The sequence below is a fragment of the Lonchura striata genome, chromosome Z (genome assembly GCF_050655825.1).
Source record: "Lonchura striata isolate lonStrDom1 chromosome Z, ASM5065582v1, whole genome shotgun sequence".
NCBI classification, from domain to species: domain Eukaryota; kingdom Metazoa; phylum Chordata; class Aves; order Passeriformes; family Estrildidae; genus Lonchura; species Lonchura striata.
The window spans coordinates 17,723,659-17,748,087 of NC_140740.1; the positions used below are offsets into that span (position 1 = coordinate 17,723,659).

General features: G+C 40.2%; 2 protein-coding genes across 6 annotated transcripts in view; one reads left to right on the forward strand and one right to left on the reverse strand.

Moving 5' to 3' along the window:
- Positions 1-23,889, reverse strand: part of LOC146763671 (uncharacterized) — a 46,083-nt gene extending 22,194 nt beyond the window's left edge. The window contains exons 1-2 of one of the 2 annotated variants that reach the window (XM_085566229.1): positions 21,644-23,889; positions 1-18,988 (exon numbers count right to left, since the gene is read on the reverse strand). The exon at positions 1-18,988 is cut by the window's left edge and continues 22,194 nt beyond it. In XM_085566229.1, coding sequence (XP_085422355.1) covers positions 23,065-23,889 — 825 coding nt within the window. In that variant the 3' untranslated portion in view covers positions 1-18,988; positions 21,644-23,064. The other variant, XM_085566228.1, reaches the window with a different exon arrangement.
- Positions 23,636-24,429, forward strand: part of PCSK5 (proprotein convertase subtilisin/kexin type 5) — a 229,498-nt gene continuing 228,704 nt past the window's right edge. For all 4 annotated transcript variants that reach the window (XM_085566214.1, XM_085566213.1, XM_021541528.4 and 1 more), the window contains exon 1: positions 23,636-24,386. In XM_085566214.1, coding sequence (XP_085422340.1) covers positions 24,189-24,386 — 198 coding nt within the window. In that variant the 5' untranslated portion in view covers positions 23,636-24,188. The remainder of the gene's footprint in view (positions 24,387-24,429) is intronic.

The following is a 24,429-nucleotide window of genomic DNA, read 5'->3' on the forward strand; positions in this document are numbered from 1 at the left end:
CTTTTATTTACAGCTCTAGAGTCCTGTACCAGCTGGTAATCCTCTCTGTTTGCCTTCTCAACTGGCAAAATAGGGGTATTCATTTTGGATTCACAGTTCTTAAATAGGCCATGTTCTATACATTTTGCCACAAGGGAAATAATCCCTTACTTTCTATTTTCAAAGGAGAATGTTTTTATTTTACCAGTCCCACTCCAGGTTTCAACTGCATTCTTCCAGGCTCTGTTTTTTTGGATTGCTCAGTCACCTCACCAGCCCAATCTATGGGAATCCTGAATACTCAAGTGATGCAGACAGATCACATCCAATTTTGCAAAAATAGAGGAATAATGAGGATGAGGAATAATAACCTGTTTCCATTTTAAAATATGATTTCAGCATTTAGTTTTCCAATAAACCTCTCCCAAGGAGATGCTTTGGTGACTTGAGTAGATACTAAAAAGGTGAGTTTGTTTTCCTAATTCAAAATCAATGGGTTTGAAAAACAGTAGAGATTTGCAATTCCCTGTTGCACCAGTGATTGTTATAGAATAATTATTCAAGTTTCCTTTTATTGTATTTAGCATACAGTAACTAGATCATGTATCTACTAAAAATTCTACCTCCTCATTTACCTCCTCATTTCCCAGCTTAGATGTAAGCCGAGGTTCTGCTAGGGAAGAATCATCTGGTCTCCCACAGTCATCATGGGTGGCAGCCACGAGAGGGGGTTTCAGCTGCAGACAATCCTTTTTCCAATGCCCATCTTTATTACAGTATGCACATTTGATTAATACCTAGTCACCCAAGGGGGGATTCAAGGTGCCCCCTTCCTTTCCCCAGGGGCACCATTCCTTTGGAAATCCTTCTATAATTGCAACCTTCTGGGTTTTTTTGGAGGGTTTTTTGAATATTAGAAGCTAAGTGCCAGCCACTGAATTCCAATCCAGAAGGTCTGTATTGAAAATGACGCTTTTACTGTGATTGGACCATTGGCACCTACTGTCCAAGGGAGGCAGCTACTGCCATATATCTGTGTTTAGCTCTAGCTTTCCCTGCAACAAGACTAAAAATCTCTGCTCTTGGATACATCCTCCCTATCTCCTCTATCCTCTCATCTATATGTGCTAAATCTGCCTCTTTGTGCACCAGCTCCCTTGTGATATCAGTCTTGGCAGCCTGATTATCTGTTCTCCTCTTTAAGCTGTGATTAGGACTGACTGTAAAATCTAAATCATCCTCATGCTCTGAAGGACAAATTTAGAACAAATTGTTTAGAACAAATTTGTTATATGCTGCACATAGAAGAACATTTTAATGATGTTGCTTGACTCTCCTTTTCAAGACCCAGCACCAAAGTGTCTGAGGGAGTTGGATTCAAGCCATACTTTTTCAGCCATTCCATCTGATTCCACAAAGTGAAGAATGTATCAGCATACATAACCTCATGCCATTTCTGTTCCCATCTTAATATTAATTGTAACAATGTTCAAGGTTCCATTTTGTGGCCACTTTTTTCCCAGAGAGTAGTCTGTACAATGGCCACCATTGATTACAATAGTAAACTGAATTCTCACTGGAAGATGTCTCCCCAGGGGAACTGCCAGTCTTTCTCCAATGTCACAAAATGCAACCAAGTGTGTCAGACTGCCCCCTTTAGATTGTCCACTACCCATTTTCGAATAGAAGACCCAAAATATTACAGTATAGATACCAATACAAATACAAAACAATTATCAGTTGAAAAAACCAAGTCAAATACCAAATTTCAGAATACCAAATAACTCATCCTGTGCTGGAAGATATGAGCAGGATTCCCAAAAGAATGCCTTATTATTGAATGGGATCTTACCCATGTCCCAGACTGATCAGAGGTTCTTCTCCAGGAAATTCCTGGTGCCAGCATGAAGACCCAGAGGCCACTTGGATCCATAAAAGATCAGGGGAAGTGTCTCATCTGGAGTCACCAAAAAATACCAAAGATGGCTAGTCTCTCTTTTTTTAAAAGAAAAATGAAGGCTGAAAAATTAAACCCATCTGACAATCTTATACAGTTTTTAGAGAATTAGAGAATGAAGAATGAAACCCAAGAACTTACCCTATTTGTTAAACACTCAATATTTAACAAAACATGATTTAGGAATAGAGAGAGTGGGGTCTTGTAGAGTCAAAAAATTTTATTAAAGACACCGTTTCTCTTACAAGATCTGAAGGCAGGTATTTTGGATGACCAAGTTTATCAGTAATTAGTACACCAATAAAACCCCAAGAAGTGGGAGCATCCAGAGGACAGCATAGGTGCAGCACAAACAGCAGCAGCCCTGTGTGACAATGAAACCTGAAAACATGCTGATGGGGAAAGGGTTGGTGTCACACAACCTTCTTCTTTCTCCCAGGTGTGTGACAGTTGGTGCACTAGCAACAACTCTTCCACATTTCTGACCTTCTAGGAGCTACATTAGCTCACCAAGCCACAGCTCAGTTACTCATTCTCTAAAAATCTCACAATTCCCAGGCACAAGAGAACAAAAGATCTGCCACATCAAATTGGACAAAAGGTTTTTCCAGCATATCCATTTTGTCTTCACTGATGGTCATACATGAGTACCTAGTGAGAAAATACCTGAAATTCAGATTAAGAGTGATATTAAGACCACAGATTTATTTTAAGAAAGGAGACATCATTTATCCTCCATTATTTCAGCTAAGCTAATGGATTTACTTTTAATTCTCACATTTCTCCTTCCCACAGAAACAACTTTCCTATTACACAAAATGAAACAAATCTCCCAGTATTATACTACATTTAAGTGTGCCAGTTCAAAAGTAAACCAGAAGGAGAAATGAATCCCACACAAACACCTTGAGAGAGATTTCACATTGGAGTTACAATTTAATAGAAAGGTTAAGATAAACACAATGATACACAAAAACTGGCTTAAACCTACAAAGTCAGAGTACAACCTGGCACCCTGTTAGTCTACTTAAGCAGTGGTTGCAGTGTTTTTGGAGTGAAGATTGCAGTCTTGTTGAAAGTGGTGGTTCTGTGTAAAGTCTGGTCCTCCTGCAGAAGTACAAGTCCTCCTCTGAGTCCACTGAGCATTGGTAGTGCTCCAAACCCCCAAATCTCAAGTGTATATGCAATGGAGCTCAGGTGGTACCTCCCCCAGAATGGATTGATGTGGTCCTATGAGTTATGGGGTATTTTTGGAGCGCCTAATGGAGTTTCAATGGCCTATTCTACTGATGCCTACTCAGCTCAATATGGCCCATTAGTAGAAGTGACTCCCTCAGGATGGTTGCTGCTGCTGCTTCCTCCATGGGAGTTATTTTAGGGGCAATCACAGTGAAGACTACCCTTCCACACAGCGTTTGTCTCTTCTCATCTAACATCCAGCTTGTAGCCTTAGGGATCGGGTGTGCACCAGGCAGCTGCTGTAAACCACCCATCATTAAAAGTCCATCAGAAATTATGTAGATCAGAGTAGAATACACAGTCTGGTTACACCCATACTGGCACCCTTTTTCTTGTAACCACTACAGGAGGCTATACAGAGATATTCAGGACTACTGAAAAATCTGTGGAGCAATCAGCAAGATTGGCTCTTCTCAAAGAAAACAAAAGGAAATAGTAAATAGAAGTGGCCTGCCAAGCAAAGACATGGACCAAGTAGCTATGCGTGATCTGCATACTGAAAAAACAGAAGTCCTAGCAGGAAATTCAGCCTACATAGTAAAGATTACAGCCAAGGCAGTTTACAGTTCCTGAGTTTTCTATAGAGCTTTGTATCAGAGCTCGGTCTTATTTTGATAAACTAACCTGCTTACTCTCTTGTCCCCATCCAGCACTTTCTGCCTTCTCTTAGGACTACAAGTTCTTTAGTAAAATGTGGGTGACATTTGTAGCAATCATTCAAGGGCTTAAGGTTCTTGCAAAAGATCTGGTTTTATTTCTATTTGGTTTTAATTAGCTGTGCACAACAACAGAGAGCTTTACAGCCCCCAGTCCACAACCTCTGTCTGGCAACTTCAGCCTTTAATGGTACAGTCCACACTGCCAATAGCATTCTCTCAAAGCTAAGAAAGTAACATTTTTAAATGTACACAATAAAAAGACAGACTTACATCAACCTCATTAGCATGTTCTCTCATGTTCTCTCTATAACGGTTGCATGTTCTGGTCAGTCATGTTTACAGTTTACACTTACTAATCTGAGAACAACATATCTGTGACAAAATAAGACCACTTTAAGATGATCATGTTAATTACTGGTGACTGAAAAGTGACAACCAAGTCAGAGTTTCTTTTCCTTTTGTCATGAATTAGGAATGGTACACCCAATTTAGTACTCCAAATAAAAACATACTGCTGCTCACTCCCCTCTCCCTTTTGCCCCTCCCCACTGTGGGTGGTTTGGAGAGAAAAATTGGACATACAAAAGTTAGAGATCATGTATTGAGATAGGGACAATTTACCGGAAATGTAAATTACTGTACTAATGAGGCAACAAAACAAACAGTAACAGCAAAAATAGTAATAAAGAAAGTGTACAAAAGAAAGAGTGATTCACATGCCAAAAAAAAAAACAAACCTCCACACTGAGCCTTCTCAGAACACCCTTCTCTAAGAAATGAGAGTTCCCTTCCTTCCACCCCTCATTGTGATGTGAGGTGATGCAGAATAACCTCCATGTTCTAGCCACATCCCTCAGCAATCCTTCTCCTCTGACTACAGAATGTTTCTTCTCTGAACCAGAATGCCTTTTTGTCTGTATCTAGATGAAATAGGTGCTTTAACTAGTTAAACTATGCAGTTAAGTTACAGTTTATATCAGAATGAGTCAATCATAATGCTCCAAAAATGGGTCCTGACAATATGAGCTCTGGTTTGGCCCTGCAGTGAAATGACAAGTGAATTGCAGTGATAATTGTAGGAAGGACAGGGTTAGCCCCATCTTCAAAAAAGACAACAAGGAAGAACTGGGAAACTACTGGCCACTCAGCTTCACCTCCATCCCTGGTGATGGAATAGGGAATACTGGAAGTCTGGAAAGGGGGAAAAGGTGATAGGAAGGTGATGGAAGTCATCAAGATACATATAGAAGAAAAGAGGGTCACTAGAAGTAGTCAGCATGGACTCACCAAGGGCAAATCATGCTTGATGAATCTGACAGACTTCTATGATAGCATGGCAGGATGGGTTGACAAGGAAAGAGCAGTGGATCATGGCTGCATTGACTTCAGCAGGCTTTTGGCACTGACTCCTGTAACATTCTTGTAGATAAGCTTAGGAATTGTGAGCAGGCTGAATGGACAGTGTAATGGATCAAGAGCTGACTGAAAGGCAGAGCTCAAAGGATCATGATTAGCAAAATGGAATCCAGTGTGAGGCCTGTAGACAATGATGTTTCCCAGGGATCCATACCAGGTCCAGTCTTGCTCATCTTGTTTTTCTGGATGAATGGAATTCCTGGAACTTCCTGAATCAAGTGTATCCTTAACAAGTCTTCTGATGATACATAAGGTGGGAGTGGCTGATACACTTGAAGGCTGTCCTGACATTCAGCAGGACCTTGACAGGCTAGAGGAATAGGCAGAGAGAAACATAATGAGGTTCAGCAAGGGCATGTGTAGGATCCTACACCTGAGCAGGAAGAACAAGTACCATTGCAGGTCTTATCTACTAGAAGGACCACGAAGGCTTTGTGGGCAACAAGTCGATATAAGCCAGTAGTGCCCTTATGGCCAGGAGGGCAAGTGATATCTTGGGCGCATCAGGAAGAATGTGACCAGCAGGTCAAGTGAGGTGATCCTCCCCCTCTGCTTGGCTCCAGGTGAGGAATATTGTGTCCAGCTCTGGGCTCTCAGTACAAGAAAGAAAAGGAGATAATGGAGATGGTCCAGTGGAAGCCACAAAGATAATAAGGGGTCTGAAGCATTGCTCTTATGAGGAGAGACTGTGGGAGCTGAGCCTCCATAGTTTCATCAAGAAGACTAAGAGGGGAATCTCATAAATTAATAGAGTATCTCATAGGCTGGTGCCTTTTTCAGTGGTGCCCAGTGACTGGACAAGGAGCAACACCCATAAAATAAAATAAAAAAAAAAGAAGTACCACCTCAACATAAACTTCTTTACACCGAAGGTGGTATACCACCAGAACAGACTGCCCAGGGAGGTTGTGGAGTCTGCTTCTCTGGACATGTGTCCCTCCCACACAGACGCATTCCTGTGTGCTTTAGATGACCCTGCCTTGGTAGGGGAGTGGACTAGATGGTCTCCTGAGGCCCCCTTTCAACACTAACAATTTTGTGACACTGTGATTTGCCTGGCAATTTTCAAGGAAAGCTTTTGCCACAAGTAAAATGGCTGTCAGCTTTAGGACTCCTGTCATGCTCTGCTTCTCCAGGAAAGGTTCACTTCTGGTTAAATCACTAAAAATCAAAAGCACAATTACAATTCTGGTGTTTTTATGTTTTCTGGAGTATAACTAGCAGTACAACATGCTGTAAGCATTTATTCATTTTATCAGTTGAACTTAAATACCTACCCTTACACTGATTTAGCTTCCTGAAATATATTAAGGAACCTCAGAGTTTCCCTAAAATGCTACCAATACTTCTGAGAGTGTGTGTGTGGTTGAGCAAAGCATTGGGGTTCTTAGCATGTGAAATATATTACCTGTCTAGGCAAACTCTCAAATATGGTGTGTCTCCTTTTCCAAAAGGGAAGAAAGAGAGCCCCACCCTCCTAGTGGTAATGTATTACATTCTATTTCCGACAGATTTATTTCTTGGTAAATGAAATCTATACACAAGTGAAAGAAATCCAGTCTTTTCTCCCATGTGTCCTCTTAGCTTTCTGATTCCTCAGCATGCTTTCTTGATGGAAAATGGATAGATTAGGGCACATGCTGGATCCAAAATATTGTGAATTCATAAGAAATAATTGTTTGGCTAGTTCAGACTCACTCTGTGGATCCAAATTTGTTCAAAACAAAAGTATTTAAAGGATAACATTGTCCTGGCAGTTTTTCTGGCAGATCACATATCACCTGTCCTCCTGCAGTGACCATGAAGCCAGAATAAATACTGTATTGTGTGTTCTAGCTGATTTGACATAAATGCAGTCATACACTCAGGCCTGAGCCAGTCCAAATCTGTACTAGGAGGTGATCTGGTTGTGTACAGCTCTGGTATTCCTGAATGCTGAACCAGAGCAAATAAAACTAGCTAAATCCTCTTTAAACTAGCTAAATCCTCTACGTAAAGTTGCAAGGGATTTCTATGAGTACAAATCACGCAACACAGCTTGTTTTGTCTTTTTTCAGTTATGGGCAGAGTGTTTCGTATGAGGTCCTCAAATCCGTCCTCAGTTTTTCTGGGTTCTTCTACTGACAAGCTCCAGGGATCAGCATAGAGTACTACAGCAAATTCCTGCCTATCCAAACATTTTATTTCCATGTGCCTGCAATGAGGAGAAGCTTAGCAGTGGAAACCTACAGTTTAATTGTTTTCTTTCAGAGGTTTGGCTTCTCTTCAGTGTAAACAAAACACTTTTTATGTCATTTGTTGCCAGAAACAATATCCAAAGTAATTTAACAGATATTCTAATTGCTGTCAAATTAATAGGCCAATAAGTTCCCATATTGCTTTACAGTCTCAGAGAAAATGCCCTAAATTAATGGCACTACTGCTATTCTCAATGTCTGGTATGCTCCACATGCATATACTTAAGCACTAAAGCAAATGCTTGCTAAGTCCCAGCTCACACAGCCCATGCTGCTCTCCTGGGCTCTAAATCTGCACTACATGCAATCCTCTGTGTTTCTTTACATTTTATTTTGTGTAACAGTTTTCATTTTCTCCACTTTACTGGAATACTGACTGTCACAAATTTTCATCAGGGAAAATATCTTTAGTGATTTACAGGTATTTCCTCTGTCTTCCCTGGACTACCCAGTATTCTGGAATGTTTGAAATTTGGCCTCCTCAAGGGACTCAGAATCTAAAATTTCTAAATCAATTCAAGTCTGCCTCACAAGAAGAAATTGTGAAATTTCCTGGATTTTTACTTCCTGTCTGAAGGCTCTACACCATCCATATATTTTTTTCAACTTCTAGTAGAGTTTATAATTTTTCAGATGGAATTAATATTCCCAATACTTTATTCTACCGTAATTCTAATTGAGAATTACTGCATTCATTCATTCCTAGAGAGAATGGGAACTTTTGGGTTTTTTGCTGCTTCCTTTCTTTTTAATCTAAAGAAAATTGTATCTTCTTTGGTTACTCCCTTTGCTTACAGAAAATTAAGGTGTGAACACTTTCTAAAGTTCATTCCTTCCACTCAGTTGTTTTCCCAGATTTGTTTTCATTGTGGTACATCCAGGTCTCAGTTTTCCCCAGAGGCACCAGTTTTTGCTTAACATCTGTTTTATTTGGTGCTTAGATTCAATTTAAAGTTCCAAATGAAGATGGAGGAATACTCCATCAGAAGGGGCCAGACAAGCAGCCACACTGAACAAAACAAAGGATGGTAAATGTCATCAGCAGAAACAGAATTAGAATAGAATCAAGCTTTATTCTGACTCAGCCTCTCAAGCCTGCAATTTATGGAGGCTGTGAGGGCACGAAACAACTGCAACCTCATTCCTGAAGCTGGTCTCTCTATCTTCCACAGCCACTCATTTATCCAAGAGAACTGAGGAAGGATGTCATGCATAAGGCAAACACCAGTATAAAGCTTTCAGTCTCTCAGGTCAGGCTACCATAAGGGTGCATGTTAGTAAAACAGTGGGGAAAGAAGGTTGGTATCACACACTATAAAAATCCATGATCACTTGACCATGAAAGAAAAAGATACTCTTTTCAAAGTGCATTGTTTCTGTGAAGAGATTACACAGGCACCAATATGTACCCTATAGGCTAATAGGGAGCAGAGCTAAAGGATGTAAAAAGGGATGTGATGACAGGCATGCAACAAGGAAAATTCAGTTGACATTTTGAACATGATTACATTTTAGTGTATAGTCAGGAAGACTGGATGGGAAATGCCATTAGTATAGGCTTTCTTATGCCATTCACACTAATTCCTATCTCCTGACAGTCCAGATACTTCACCACAGCAGTCTCTTTAGCTTTCTGTTATAGAAAGCCCAAGCAAGCACAAAAATGCACAAAAATAAAGAGATGCAAGATAGTTGAAAGTTTTCAATCTTTTAAAGGGGGTGGCACCCACTGCATCCTAAAACACTAATCTCAAATGTTTACCTTAAATTTCCTAAATTTTGGGGTGTCTGAATCTAAGGATTTGATTCAGACTGAATATAAATATCCTCTGGTATGGAATCTTACTTTTGTGTTGGAGTATGAGGTGCCTGGAACTGAACTTAGAGGCATCTCATGCCAATGTACACATACAGAATGTGAAGAAGACTCTAAAATTTTAGAAGGAACTCAGAGACCATTAAAAAATCCCTCTGGATAATGCAACAGTTACTGGGTCTGGCTGGGATGGAGTTAAATTTCTTTATAGCAGTCAGCATGATTTTTTTGACCAAAACACTGCTGTCAACTCACCCATAATATAGCTACTACAGAGCAGTCCTTGCGCAGCATTGAGGTTTTCTCCATTTCTCGCTCTGCCTGCTATGGGCAGGGCCCAGGGATTGGCAAGAGTCTGTGAGGGGACATAGCTGGGACAGCTGACCCAAACAGACCAAAGGGATATCCATGCCACTTAGCATCATACTTAGCAATAAGGACTTGGGGATGAGTCTTTCCAAAGTACTCATTGCACAGAGATCGACTGGGTATCAGACAGTTTTTGGGATGTGGTGAGCCACAGCCTTTTAATGATATGGTTTTCCTTTTTTTTTGTCCCTACTTTTCTCCCCCCTTCATTTATTAAACTGTCTTTACATTGACCTATGAGGTTTTTCTCACATTTGCTTTTCCAATCCACTTCTCCATTCTGATGAAGGGGAGTGAATAAGCAGCTGGTGGATGCTTAATTGCTGATCAGGGTCACCCAACCACAAAGATTAAAGCATCTAATTTATCAAAAATAAAGGAAAATTGAATTATTTCTGTGCTATATCTACCAAATAGAAGTAGAAATGAAAGAGAAAAAACATTACTCATTTTTCAAACCAGAGTATCTTCAGGGACCATACTCCATGGCCACATAATTGACAAATATTTCTCTCAGGTGCCTTTTCTTTATTACTAGACACTATATTTGGATAACTTTATTAGGTTTTCTCTCTGTAAAATATGGGCTTCCTAAATATGAACAGAAGTTTTATCACTGTTCATGTGTCAAGAAAAGATTTTGAAAGATGCTTATAAATGCTCCTCTACACCAAATGCATTCTCTAGACACTAAGTTTCATAACACAAAATTAGACAGATAATTCTGTTTTATTATCCCAATTTAAAGAGATCAGCAAAAAGACATGGAGTGTTCCATGCAAGGCCATAGTAAGCACTAGAGTCAGGGCTGGCTAGCTTTCCTTTCTCTAAACCCTTTCTTCAGGTCTGTGAATGACAATCTTGTTTCTGACAATAGCCCACATAGGTTTCCTTCTCTGTTTCTTTGGGAAATCTGAGATAGCAAAACTTTTGGAGTAATCTGTTTTATAGACTTTTTCTATCTACAATATTTTCTACAATTACGTTAAAAATCCCTTCTGACCACTACCTCTCCCATGCATGACTGCAAACCAATTGGTGTAACTCAAAAAGGACAGAGAGGTGCATAGTTTAATTTTGTTTATTTATTCCTGCCAATTTAACCCTTTCTTCCATAATTAAACAAAGGGACTGTTTACCCTCCCTCTTAATTAGTCACTGGCTCTTTAAACTGAATGGTAATGATCGTAAGAGTTTATTTCTTTCAGGTTACAGTAAAGGACTCAGAGATATTTTTTTTTCTCCTAAGGCGTTGTTGAATTCGACATCAGGACTATTCATTGCAGAACTAGCTGCAATTAGAGCAATTATGCAGATCATGTGTCTTTCCAGTTTAATAGCTGGCTTTTGTTTTGCTTCCTTTTTTCCTCTCTCTCTCTCTCTCTTTTTTTTTTTTTTTTCCCTTCCCTCCTCTTATTGCAGCTTCTTTAAACCTAAGAGGAGGATAAGGAAAGACAGACAGACACTGAAGTGGACCACCTACTGACTAGGTCCCACCATGGAACTGGATAATTTGTTAAATACCTTTGTGCTGGAGGAAATTCCTGCGGGGTGCTTTGCATCTCAGCTTGCCAAAGGTCATCATCACATTGCCCCATGCTCTCTTTCTGCTTCCCAGGCAGGAAGGGGATGGCACACTCTGCAAACACTGATAAAAGTCTGTGCTCTGCAAAGCGACTTACAGTGGGTAACCAAACCAAACCAAACCATGAACCAGATGGGAAACAACACACACACAAAAAAGCAAATATAAAGCAGGCTGCATTGTAAAAGCTGTTGAAGGAAAAGATCTTAATCTCAGGCACCTGTTTATCTAGGCCCTGCCTCACAAAGAAAAAGCCCAGATCACTAATTAAGCCATGCAGCACAATATAAGTTTACAGAGCACCTGTCAGAAACGTATCCACAGGCACACTAGATACCTCTATGCATGTGAGATCCTGATCTTCAACAGTGTAAGCAAATTTTATAAACTGCTATCCTGCATAGTAAAGTCACAAGCACAATTCTGCTCCTCTATCACCAAAAAACCCCAAAAACCAAACAAATGAAAACCATAAAAAAATCTTACAAGGCTGGGTATTGTCCTCAAATTCTCAACTAAGAAGAAAATTAAGAGACTGTAACATTACCTATTTCCTGTTTTTTCCAGAATTGCTTTAAGAAAAAAATCTCATACGGCCCGTGAAGCATTAGCATGATGTCCAGGCTTCAAAATTATACAGATAACATTACAAACAAATAAGTAACTCAGACATATTTTCTAAACACACTAAAAAAATGGAGTCAGAAAATTGACCCCCTATAAAGATCATGAAGTAAAATGACACAGAATTGTTGGCATATCAATTGCATTTTATAATTACTCCAAACTTTCAAATACAACTAAACATAAATCTGAGCTCACATATATTTTAAATCCATCTGAACCACTTGGCTACAAGTCACAGCTCAGTTAGAAACAAACATTACATATCAGTTGCAAAACATTTTAGACAACAATTCCATATAATAACAGCAGAACTTTGAAAAATATACCTTTTACATTTGTGTAACTTTGTCTGTAGACATCAGGTGAACGCATTTTTGAGCTTAAACAGGATTGATTTTATTATTTGTTAGTTCTTGAAGAGCAAAAATATATCTAATGTGTGTGCATGTTATGCAGCCTTTTATCTCCTCTGTCCTGCTGCCCGAATAGCTCACACACAGGGGATACAAACACATCTAATGTGAAATTAATATTATAAATATGAAATTCTAACAATGAGCTGCTGCACTCGCATTCTCAGAACCTCCAGCACAGTTAGCCCTTTTGTATTGTCTTGCCGGAAGAAACTGATTCAAGAAGGTTCAAATTTCACTGCTCAGTCTCCTGCTGAGAATGTAGTAAGAAATACATAATATTGACAGTTTTACATCTTAACAACTTGAGAACCTGCATCTGTCTTTTGAGAGAATTTGGAACTAGTATAAGATAATGCAGGGAAAAAAAAATTAAGGAGGTTTTCAGTAAAAATCAATGGGATTCAAAGGTGAGCAGTAAACTATCCTCTGTATGTCTCCATATCTTCCTATTTTGTAAGCTGTGCAGAACAACTGCATGAATAGGACTGAATTTGCTGACAAATACGTTACATACACACACACACATACATATATAGGCTTTTAAAACTTGGCCTGCATTTGTATATGGCACTGATTTTAACAGCCTTTAATATAATGACTCTCACTAATGTCAAACGGCTTTTAGTCAGATCCCTGATCAGTTTGACACTAATGAGACTCTTTACATTAAGGGCTTCCTAAAAGTTTGATTCAAAATCTTGAGTTTTTTATTTTTAATTTTTTTAATTGATCAATAGTAAAATCCCATTTGAAATACATAGCCTAATGATGCTGCCTGTAGTTAGGCTTCAAATAATTTAAGCATTTTTGCTACTTTGACAGGCCATGAAGGATGTCAGTATACCATAAGCATTTTAAAAGGGCAGGATAAACTTTTGACTTGTCATGTCTAAAGCATAAAACACTCCTCACCTATTTGTACCCTCCATATTTTCAGGCAAACAAAATTAATAATGTTACCTGGAACTTCCAGTGTTACGACAATCAAAAAGCTCTGCAGCATAAAGAAAATTTTAGTTATGTTTGCAATACAGAGTCTCACATAGGCAAGCATGATGGGCAGGAGAGGTGGATCACAGGCTACAAAATGACCTCAGGTCACCCCTTGTCATTTCCATGGTCTCCTAATGCACACATGAAGGAAAGGACAAGGAAAAATGCAACAGAACACATCAACTATGTCTTAGATTTAGCTGCATTGTTGCACTGAGGTACTATATGCTGCAGTTAGTTTAGACCCAGTATAGTAATCTCCTTCTTTAAGTCACGATTTCATGGTTGCTCCAGGGGCAGCATAGCAGTCTAGTTTTCCTAAAAATAAATTAATGGTAAAGCCAGAATTCTTCTCAGATAATGTCAAGAGTTTTTCACAGAACATCCAGCCCTGTTTCTGAATAGAACTGTTTTCTGATTTTGTCTGAGTTTGTTTTATGTACTTTTACAGGTCGTTTTCCAACATATTATGCAACCTGCTATCTCAAAAAACCTCAAAAAAGCAAAAACTTATTTGAACATCTGGAGATTAAAATCTGAATTAAAGTCATATTTTCGTCATGTTTAGAGTCTGTCAGCCTCCGAGTTTCACTTTCTTTCCTTTCCAAGAATAAATCTGGTAATCTCTTCTGAGTTTTATTAGGTCACTCATGAATGGATTTCATTAACTAAGAACAAGATTCCTTGAGACATTTAGTTGCTACAGCTGGCATCCATGTGTTAACTTCTCATCACCACAGCATCTCTATATGACATTAAGAGATGAAAAGCTTGCCAGTTGTGTTATATTGTTTCCTCTGTTTATATTTTCTGTTATGTCCTCACCTGCGGTATTCCTGATGCTAAATAAAGCATGTTCTGTTGGAGAAAGAATTATTGTTTTCCTAATGCTTACAGCAGTATTCAAGCATCACTTCCTATACCTGAGGCAACAGTAAAAATATTATTCAGAAATCCTTGCACCACCTTTGTCATCTTGAGACCATCTTGCAGCAGTGTTAACAAAACATGTCGTGCATTTAAAGACTTTGAATCAGGAATTAATACATTTGGATCCACTCCAGAGACAGCCAGCATTGCACTTATGTGACCTGAATCACTGACCTCCCGCAGGTGTGCTGGGAACACATCATCCTGATTCCGTGACCCAGATACTCCTCGCTATTATATTCATGGAAAAGTGGATTATTTTTTCTGATGACAACAGAGAGTGATATGCAGCTGTGGAGTTGGTCAGAAAACTGTCCAGAACTGCAGCTAACCAAGCAACTCAGATCATTAAAGTGAGCACATGACACAGTCCATTGGATGTTGCTGTATTCCTCTGCCACAGTGCAAGTAACAAGACTGAGTTCCTTCTACTTTTAACTAAATGTACACCAGAAATTTCTTACTCATTATTTTAGTGCTAGGAGTGATTATATACTTTTTTGGTTTGGTTTACTTCATAGATGAATGGATAGATACATAAAATAGAATGTGAATTAAGTGGCACAGGGTATAACAAAATCTATCTGTGCTGGCAAGTTCTAACTGACCCTATAAATCAGAGGGTATTGCTTCTCTCTCTGATAATACAAACACAACCCTTCTAGAAGGTTCAGTCTTTTTTATCTCTCAGGGAGAGCTAGCACAGATTTTAAGGGGCTGACTCTCAGGGACACACAGACTGTGTCCAAGGCACATTCCCAGAAAACAAATTGAAGATTACAGAGTTTGTTTCCTAGGCAGAGATTCAAAATTAGCTTTTAAATGTCACTTTCATAGTATGTGTATCTGTGAGCATGACTTGGTTGCATTCAGGAAGCACTCATGAAAGGCTAAGGGAACTTAATGAACTAATATATTGGCAGCGGTGATAAACACTATGCTATACATACACTTCTTACATAGTGAATATTCAAGCTGAGAGCTGTGACTGCAGAACAGACAAGAATCCATTCACTTTCCAACAGGCAAACATCACATTCAGGGTGGCTCTCCACAGATACTCTTTCCTTTTTAATGAAGATTTTTGCAGTGTTTTTCGGAAATGCTAACTATCAAAACTACTCATTCTGTATGCTAAATAGGTCTCTGAACCATATTTGTTTCATGGAATAATCTGCATTTTGCAGCATGAAAATAAAACAAAAACATGTAAATGCAAAGGGTCACAGAGAAGCATCAGACTTGTAACAAGTATACTGGCAAATGTTCTAATTTGCACTGTTTGGTTTTGAATTGCTCAGTTGCTGAACCAAAAATTTAAAAATATAAATATGTGGCTCTGAATTATCCAACTGAGGAATCAACACAGAAAACAAAAGAAAAGAACTAAGGCTGATGCAGAAGGGAAGAAAGAGTGAAGTGTTTATGTGGGCAGAAGAACTTGATGTAATTTAGAATCAGTGTTTTGTGTTTCTTCCAGAATGTGTGAAAATTTTCTGGGAGCAATCTAATCTCCTCATGAACTGTGCTAGTTTAATTTCCTAAGAACAGCAAAAGACAGCAAAACTGTCTTTTCTATCACTCACAATAAAATCCAAACTAAAAAGACTTTATTTTAAGAAACAGTTACATAGAAAATGTAGTTTATTGTGACTATCACATCATCTACAAATATGTGAGCATTTAAGAGCATGAAAATTAATACACAAAGAGATTGTAAATAATATATTACCCCCATAGTAAACACGCACAGTGTTCTTACAAGTTATTAAAAAAAATATCCATTTCAGTCTTAAGTTTGACCAGGGGCTAAATTTTTAAAGCTTTTTTTTTTTTTTAAATTAATTACTTTTTTAAAATTAATTCCTTACCTTTTCCCTCTCCTGTGCCCTTCTTTCTTACTCTTGTAATAGAACACAATATAACAGAATCAAAAGTCCATCTAAAAATTATCTGCAGATAAGCAACTAAGAATTTACCTAAACCTAAGATGATGATTTGTGTTTATAGATGTTCTAATTTCACTTGCTAGTTACCATCATTCTCCAGCCACTACATTTCACACAATGAATGCACAGGTGAGCAGAACTGGACACACAGGAGACCTAATGTACAATATAACATTGCCAGAACTTTCTGGGAAAAATGAGTTGTCTGAATTAATGATCAGCAAAACACATCCAGATCCTTCTTCTCCCTCACCAGTTACTTCCTCCATTGCTGGTATACACAGACAAATCACTGTGCTGAAGACTCACCAGTGTTCTGATCCAGGGTTACCATTAACCATTATGGCTGGACTCTGCACTTTGAACATGGACTACCAGTTATGGAGCAGTAGGTTGTTCCCTATCAAGAAGATATGATACCTTAGTAAGCATTTCTTAGCAATGCTGTATTACATGCCATCATGGTCAATACTATCCATGAAAACTTTCAGCTACAACGGCCCTTGTTTTTCATGGTAAACAGAGGTAAGCACAGAGAATAACAAGTGTGAGTAGTACGTCCAGAACAGAAGTATTGGAGACAGTGAAAGGGAAAAATGATGAGCTGGACAAAAAAGAGAAGAGAAAAATCTTCCCAGCAGCAGAAAGACAAGAAGACAAGGAAAGGCAAATTGATTGCAGATATGGGGGCGGGGGAGGGAAGAAAATTGAAGAAAAGGGTATCAGTATATGAAGAAGAAAATTTGGGAAAGGAAAGCACTCTCATCAGTAGATTACTCTGTCCTTTGCATTAAATCAAAGAACACAGAGAGGCCTTGACAGAAACTGTCAGTGCACCTCTGCCCTTCAGCAGGCAGAGTGGAGGCATCTGCAGAGATGTGCATTTCCCCTATTAATTTTAACAGAAGCACCAGAATTGTAAATTCCTTAGTAAATTGACACAGCAAAATGAGTTTCTGAGGTATGCAATCAGCATCACTCCCTTGGCAAGGAACATCTGTCACTCACAACATCTGTCTTTTGGGCCACTCTTTCTGGTATGGGGGTAATATTATATGTTTCTGCACTCCATTTCCTTTCAGACTTAAAATCGGAGAGGAGGTATCAAACATAATTAAATATTTTTCAAGTTTTGTTTTAAACTAATAAAAATGAATGAGAATTTCAATTTTTGCTGTCTTGGCATTGGTTTAATTACTACCACAAAAGGGTAGAGCACATAGAGGTTTCCCTACTCTTCTTGTTAATAAACCCTTGAAATTGTGCACTATTCAGGAGAAAGTAAGCTGGTGAATGCTATCTTATGAGAAAAGGCTATGCCACAGGTCTGGCCTTGAACCCCCTGAAGAGAAAATTATGACTGAATTATAACAGAATTAATTATTATTCAATCCCCTAGTAACAAAGGCTGTATGTCCCAAAGAACCCTTTCTCCACTTGTTTGTTTCCTGGGACACAGAGTAAACAAACCTGGTGTACTTCCTAAATAATAGGCTGATATTCTTCCAGCCTCTTTTCCTATTAACAAACTCACCACTTCTAGGTCACATCTTCTGTTAGACACTGGCTGTAGTAAATAAGATCTTCTTCTATTCAAGGATCAACAAATTACAACTGAACAAGTTTCATGCAAAGAAATGCAGACATATAATCCAAAGGACTTGTACTGGGTGGACTGGAGTGTCCCAGGTTAAAAGGCATGCTCTTAAACTATTATTTCTACACATTTTTCTGTGGAAAAAGTCCTCAGGTTTTCTTACAGACTAAAGACATGACCTCTGCTTCCTCTCACAGAAAAGAAGAGGATAAAGAAGACTAAATACAATCCCACTATCATCATGAAGTTAGTTACTTCATGAATGTACCATGACAATAGGAGCTTCATAGAGCAACTAAGAAAGATAAGGGAACAAGGACCCAGAAGATAATTGCATGTCTAAAGAAGCAAAATACTAGCTATACTAGTGAAGGGTCTGCAGTAGTCTCTGAGAAGGATTAGGGCACAATTGGAACCAGTCCCACAAGAGCTCATGAAACGAGAGCAGGCCATGACAGAACATGTGACATGAATTTTTTTTCTTCAAGTAAGGACATTTAGTTACTATTCTTTGATTTTTTTTTTTTAACTGGGTTGGATTCTCACTTGCCACTGGTCACTCTTTTTAGCAAGAATATTATCTCAGCTGTATGCTACCAACAACAAATTGGTATAAGAAAAGAACATTTGGTGGCTTCTATGATACTATGACAGCAAAGGAAAATCCTACAGATACTTGCAGTACACCTGAGTCAATTTTACAGAATAGGGTAGTTACAATAATTCTGAGTCAGGGGATAATTTAGGACAAGTAAGCTGGAGTGAACAAGTTCACTCCAGTGAACTTGGGTGAAAAAATGCCTCATCTTCTTCCACATGAATCAATTAATTCAGATAAATAATTTCAGAAAAAAACCACAAAACTTTCCACTATTATATCAAAGGGGCCTGTGGTATTTTCCATAGCTAAAATACACAGCTAAACACTAGAAATGTCATTTTTTATACTTACTTTTTTCCACGAGTTTGAGATTCTATGATTGAAACTTTACAAGCCAGTGAGAATCTGGAGGGGGAAAATGTGCACTTCTTCTGAAAAGAACTCAGGATTCACTTACTCATCCTTTACAGGATGCTGTGTCAGGCATTGAAGACAGCTGACAGAGATTCCTGCTTCCACCATTCTTCTTTTCTCTCCATGCCTTAGCCATTCATTCTAGCTATGCACTGTGTATTATCAGTAAAATTAGTATGGCTACTGGCACTGTCAACTAGATCTCTGAAATAAAAAAATAAAAAATAATAATAAAAAAAAACAAAAAGAGAAAATAAAAGGAAATATACAGTTAAAAAATAATGACAGTTCAGATTAAAGCCCTAAGAGATGCATTTGCACAAATGGGAAGACAGCAAATAAGTATGCTGGCACAGGCATCAGTACAAGAAGTCTCTTCATGTGGTGTAACAAACACTAGCATCATTTCAAATTATGCCTGTCAGCACAGCCATAACTATAATGAGGGGAGAGACATTCTTTCAAAAAATTGCAATAAACACAATCAAAGATGTAAAGGTAAGAGGGACATTCTGTTCACAGGGTGAAAAATAGACAGTGCAGCCTTATTCATAAAACTAGAAGGAAATCTACATAATACCTGAATAAGGCAGCATCAGTCCAATTACCAGGAAAAACCCAGAGACACACCTGTTCCTAGATCCAGACATAAATGCTACTGCTTTACTGCCAACAGACAAGAAATAAAGGATCATTCCATTTGATTCCTTACATGAATCACTGAGCTTCTGACACTGAGCTCAGGATAAAATTGAGGCTTGGGTTGGAGCACACCCTGACAAAGCCAAATACCCATTCCAATTTCCTTCTGTTCATTCCTTTGTGCCACCCCAGCTTCTTTACCCCACTTGAATACCTTTACCTGTCCTGTCTCTTATCTCCTCTACATTCAGGACAAAAGGCTTGCCTCCTTGGTATTTCCAGAAAGTTAATTAAAGTCTACTGTCAATTAGCATGTTCACTCCCATCGTGACCAACAAGAAGTGGGAAGAGAAATAAGAGGTCATACTTTGCTGTGGACTGCATACAGGGTTAGATATACAGACCCTATAGTCTACACACTGGGAGAGTGAGAGGTATCCTAGTGAGAGGAGTGAGCAATCTCAACAAATTGGCTGCTGAATGTAAAAAAAGTGTCTAATGTACAGGTGAAAACTCTCATGCAAAAATTGGACCAACATAGGTGACTTTTCATGAGAACAGTGAAGTACTCAAAATACATACCCTGCTTCAAAGCATAAAGAGACAGGTATTTATCAGGAACAAACCTGTTAATGTACTTAATTATATGGAAAACCAGTGTTTTATTAAAAACCAAACTAAAAACCCCAAAACTTAGTTATATTCAAAATGTTAAAATATGTAAAATCAGAGGCAAGCCTTAAGCATGGAAAACTGGAGATCAAAGAACTGTATACCAGCAAATTGGATCATATGGTGGCTGGTGTCAAGTGACCTAGCTGTACTGTTTATAAAAACAAGTAAAAACAGTTATGCTTGAAACTGAGGAAATCTAAATTCTCCTTTGGATTCCAAAACTATCCATCTTTCTAAGTCAACCTCTAAACAAGTCCTTGACACAACCTCCACTCTTCGGATGTTTCCTTTGTTTCATCTACTATGGCCCAGACTCTCCCTCTCAAAGGCTGATGAACATATATTCCCAGTTTAGTCTTAAAATAGACTGTGTTCTGGAGTGTCTTCAGGGACCAGCACATCTGCTTGCATTACTTCTTCCTATAAGACACTGAGCTACCACTTTGCTTAAATTTATATTTTCTATGTGATTTCCTCCTTAATTATGACTCTGGGGTGGCTAACACATCTCTGGAGCACTGATCTGCAAAACATACAGGAGTGCTAGAAAGCTGACATAAAGGACAACACAGTAAAAAGGCTGCTGAAGCTGGTGAGCCAGAGGGATTTTCAGGCTGAGAAAGAACTAGAAAGGAAAGAATAATTTCTGGACTAGGTAGGCAAAACAGCAAAACAAGAGGCAATTAGAGCACATAAGAGAGAAGTGAGAACAGCCACTGAGGTCAGATTCTGGATTGCTATCATTTGGAATTAACAATAGAGGAGGGATTAATGGATTATTATCAATAAGTAAAGGACAAGAGAGAGACCTGTGGAAATTTGCATTTTGAGCAGTCAGGCAGATACTGACTTTTGTCATAAAAGAGAGGCAAGAAGGGGGTGGAGAGGTGTGTGTGTGTGTCTGTTAACAAGAGGCACCAGTGTAACAATAGTGATAAAATGGATCAAATTAGTGCCCTTACCAAGAGGAGATAAAAACTTTTCCAGTGGTGTACAGAGAGACAAGTTATCAGGTCTCCCACAGAGCTCAAAAGCAAGCCCAGCTACCAGCTACATACAGTCCACATATAGCAGGTACACTGAATAAAACTCCCACACTGCTGCCTCAGCCCCCTCAGTCTCTCCACTCCCCTGGTATATGAAATGCCTGGCTCTTTCAGAAAGGAACAGAATACGGCATGGCAGGGGTTCTCACCTCTTTTTTCCTTTTTTTTTTTTTTTTTTTTTTTTGAGGGGGTGTAAGGAGTGAAGTCCCTAGGGATTTTGCTTTGATGAGGTATTCAGCAAAACTTTACAGTCTGGAGTTCATATTGAAACACACTCAAATATTTCACAGCGCAACCAATGTCCAAATGTTGCCACACTAGCTATAATTGCCATCTAACACAGTGGCCTCAGCAAAGAGGACTATAATCACAGAAAAAAATGTCTCTGGGGACTACACCCCGCCTCTTCCAGAGGCTGTTTTTATGTATAGTACAATTTTCACAACATTTTTGTTATACTGTGCAATATGATGCAGCTTTATGAAAAGATACTTACAGACAATGATGTATTTATCAAATCAACTGATTCCTAGTGACTTCGGTGCTTTGTATAAAACACCATCAAGTGAGACAAGTTGGAAGTAAGTACATGACAGTATGGATTTTCTTTGTAGTGTGCACCTTTTGTCCATTATCTGTAGCAAAAAATATGGCAGTCAAAACAATAGTAAGATTATCTGAGAAAAGACCAGAAAAAAATTTTTCAATTTATTATCTTCAGAAAAACAAACTGGGGTTGCATAAGATTCAGGTGTTGTGACCCATTGATTGCTATTCACTTCTATAGAGCAGATATTAATGATTAAGCATAATAAGCAGATATTGGATAAGAGCTGACTTGTGTAATTATCATTGAACCAATGAATTAGGAGGGCTAATTGCTGCATTGCTAAGGCTAATTGCTGAGGGATATTTAATGTCATATTCAAGGAATGTGTATTTTTGAATACACATAGCAACAAGGTGTAATTGCTTGGTCCTAACAGCTACAATTCATACAAGGGCCTGCTGAATTGAATGAGTGCTGGCTGCAGTTTCAACAGAGGAACAATTTGCTCAACAGTAAGCCACCATCTGTGAAATCCTAGGAAAGGCAAGTTCCCATGAATTCTTAAATGTACGAACAGAACTTAACAGTACATTTGAATATACTGAGAAAATGATCATACAAACTACAAAAGAAAATACATAGAAGAAGCAATCTCTGGAAAATAAATTATTGGAGACATCAAACAAACAGGGAAGCAAAGGATGCATTTTCCTTCTTTCTATTTTTTAAAAACTATCAAAAGATGTGGGAAGACATTAATCACCAGTATAATACCCATATGTAAGGGAAAAAATTAATGAACATAAAGCAGAGAATCACCGGAATTGGAAAACATGGCTTTCTATTTCTACTTTTCAAGGGAAACAGCTGCTTTAAAGGTAGAGATGTAGGTTTTCATGGAGTTGAAAAGGAGCTCCATGTTATTCTATGATCTTCTGTAAAGCATTTAATTTCTCATACTTCAGGGAAAGTGACAGCTGCCTGACTTTTGCCTACTGTCACCTTTGCTGACATTATTTTCCTCAGAGAAAATTCACAGATTTACATTAGTGCATTGCAATGTTACTTCTCTTGTCCAAATTCCTTCAAAACTTGCAACAGATCTTCACAGTAGGTCTGTTGGACCGATTATTTCAACTTTCAAGCAAAACAAAGTAGATCTACAGGTAGTCCAAAGCTATTATGGTGACTCAAATGCTTAGACCATTAAACAACAAGCTTGGGATGGAGTGGACATGAGCTTTCTCCCACCCCAGCCAGGCACTAGCCTGGGACAGCTGCTGATGATTAGCAGCATCTTCTCTGGGCCCAGAGGTGCTCTGCTTATGGAAGCAAGCTGCAGATCTGTAGCAACGCTACATACATAGCTACATGGATGAGGGAGCAGTGGGAGCTCTGCCTTCTCTGTCTGGGTCTGGACCACTGCTCCTCTGCCAAAGCAGCAGCCACCCCCTTTTCTTTTCGAAGGTGGTGACCACGGACAGACGGGCTGCATTAAACGACGACGTGCGATGCGTACGATGTGCGGCCAGCAAACGGGCACACGGCGCCTGCCGGAGAGGCAGCCGTGGGGCTGTTCCCGTCCCGCCCGGCAGCCCAGCAGCTTCTCCTGGGCAGGCAGGCCGGGGCAGAGCCGGAGCAGCCGGGGCTGTCCCGCGGCCCCCCCTCGCCCCGGGCGCCCTTTGCCGCCGGTGCAGAGCACAAGGCCCTTCCGCAGGCCTCGCCTCGCCGCGCCCGCTGCAGCCCCGCTGGCGGCGCGGCGGCCGCCCGGCCCGGCGGGGGCGCGGAGACAGCGCCGGGGGCGGCGGCTGGCGAGACCAGCGGTAGCCCGGGGCCCCGGAGCGCAAAGAGGGAGGTAACCCGGCGCCGACACGGCTGCCATTTCCCCTGGCCTTCGGCGCTGAGGGATTGAGGGCGGGGAGAGGAGGCGGAGGAGAAGGAGGAGGGAGGGGAGAGGGAGGTCGTCGAGTCGGAGCGCACTGAGGCTCGAAGCTGCCAACACTCACACATCGCCTGCCGCCGCAGCCGCGCTGCTCCCGGGCTCCGGAGAGAGGGAGCGAGTAGAGGCGAAGAAAAGCCAGACGCGGGAGAGGAGGCAGAAGACCGCTGGCAGAGGGAAGGAAGTCAGAGAGGAGGGAAACGGAGGGAGAGGGATAAGGACCCCTCCTCCCCGCGGAGAGACGACTTCCCATGTAGCTAGGGATAGAGGGAGAAGCTGGCGCTCAGGAACAGTGAGAGAAGCTCTCACAAGCAAGTTACTTAATCCGGGGAGAGCGGCGGGAAGAGGGCACAGCAGTAATCACTGATCAGAAGCACTATTCCCAACCCCTCATCATTTAAGCCCCGGGCGGTTCAATGCACTACTCCAAGCTCTTCCTAGTTTCTTCCTCGGGCTAACTTCGGAGGACGTACCGCCGGAGCGGCCCGGAGGGGAGGACAAGGGCCTCGGAAGAAGGAAGGAGTTTAGTGGGGGCTGCCTGCGGAGGAGAAGATGGGCTGGAAGCGCCGCTGTTGCTGGGGAGGCGGAGGCGGCGGGGACCTTCTGTGCCGGCTCACCCTGGTGCTGGGATTCCTGCTGCCCGCCTGCAGGACGCGCCTCTACACCAACCACTGGGCTGTGCGGATAACCGGGGGGCTCCCGGAGGCCAACAGGATAGCGAGCAAATACGGATACGTCAATATAGGACAGGTAACGCTGGTCACAACTCCTTCCCAGCGGGCAACCGGCGCTG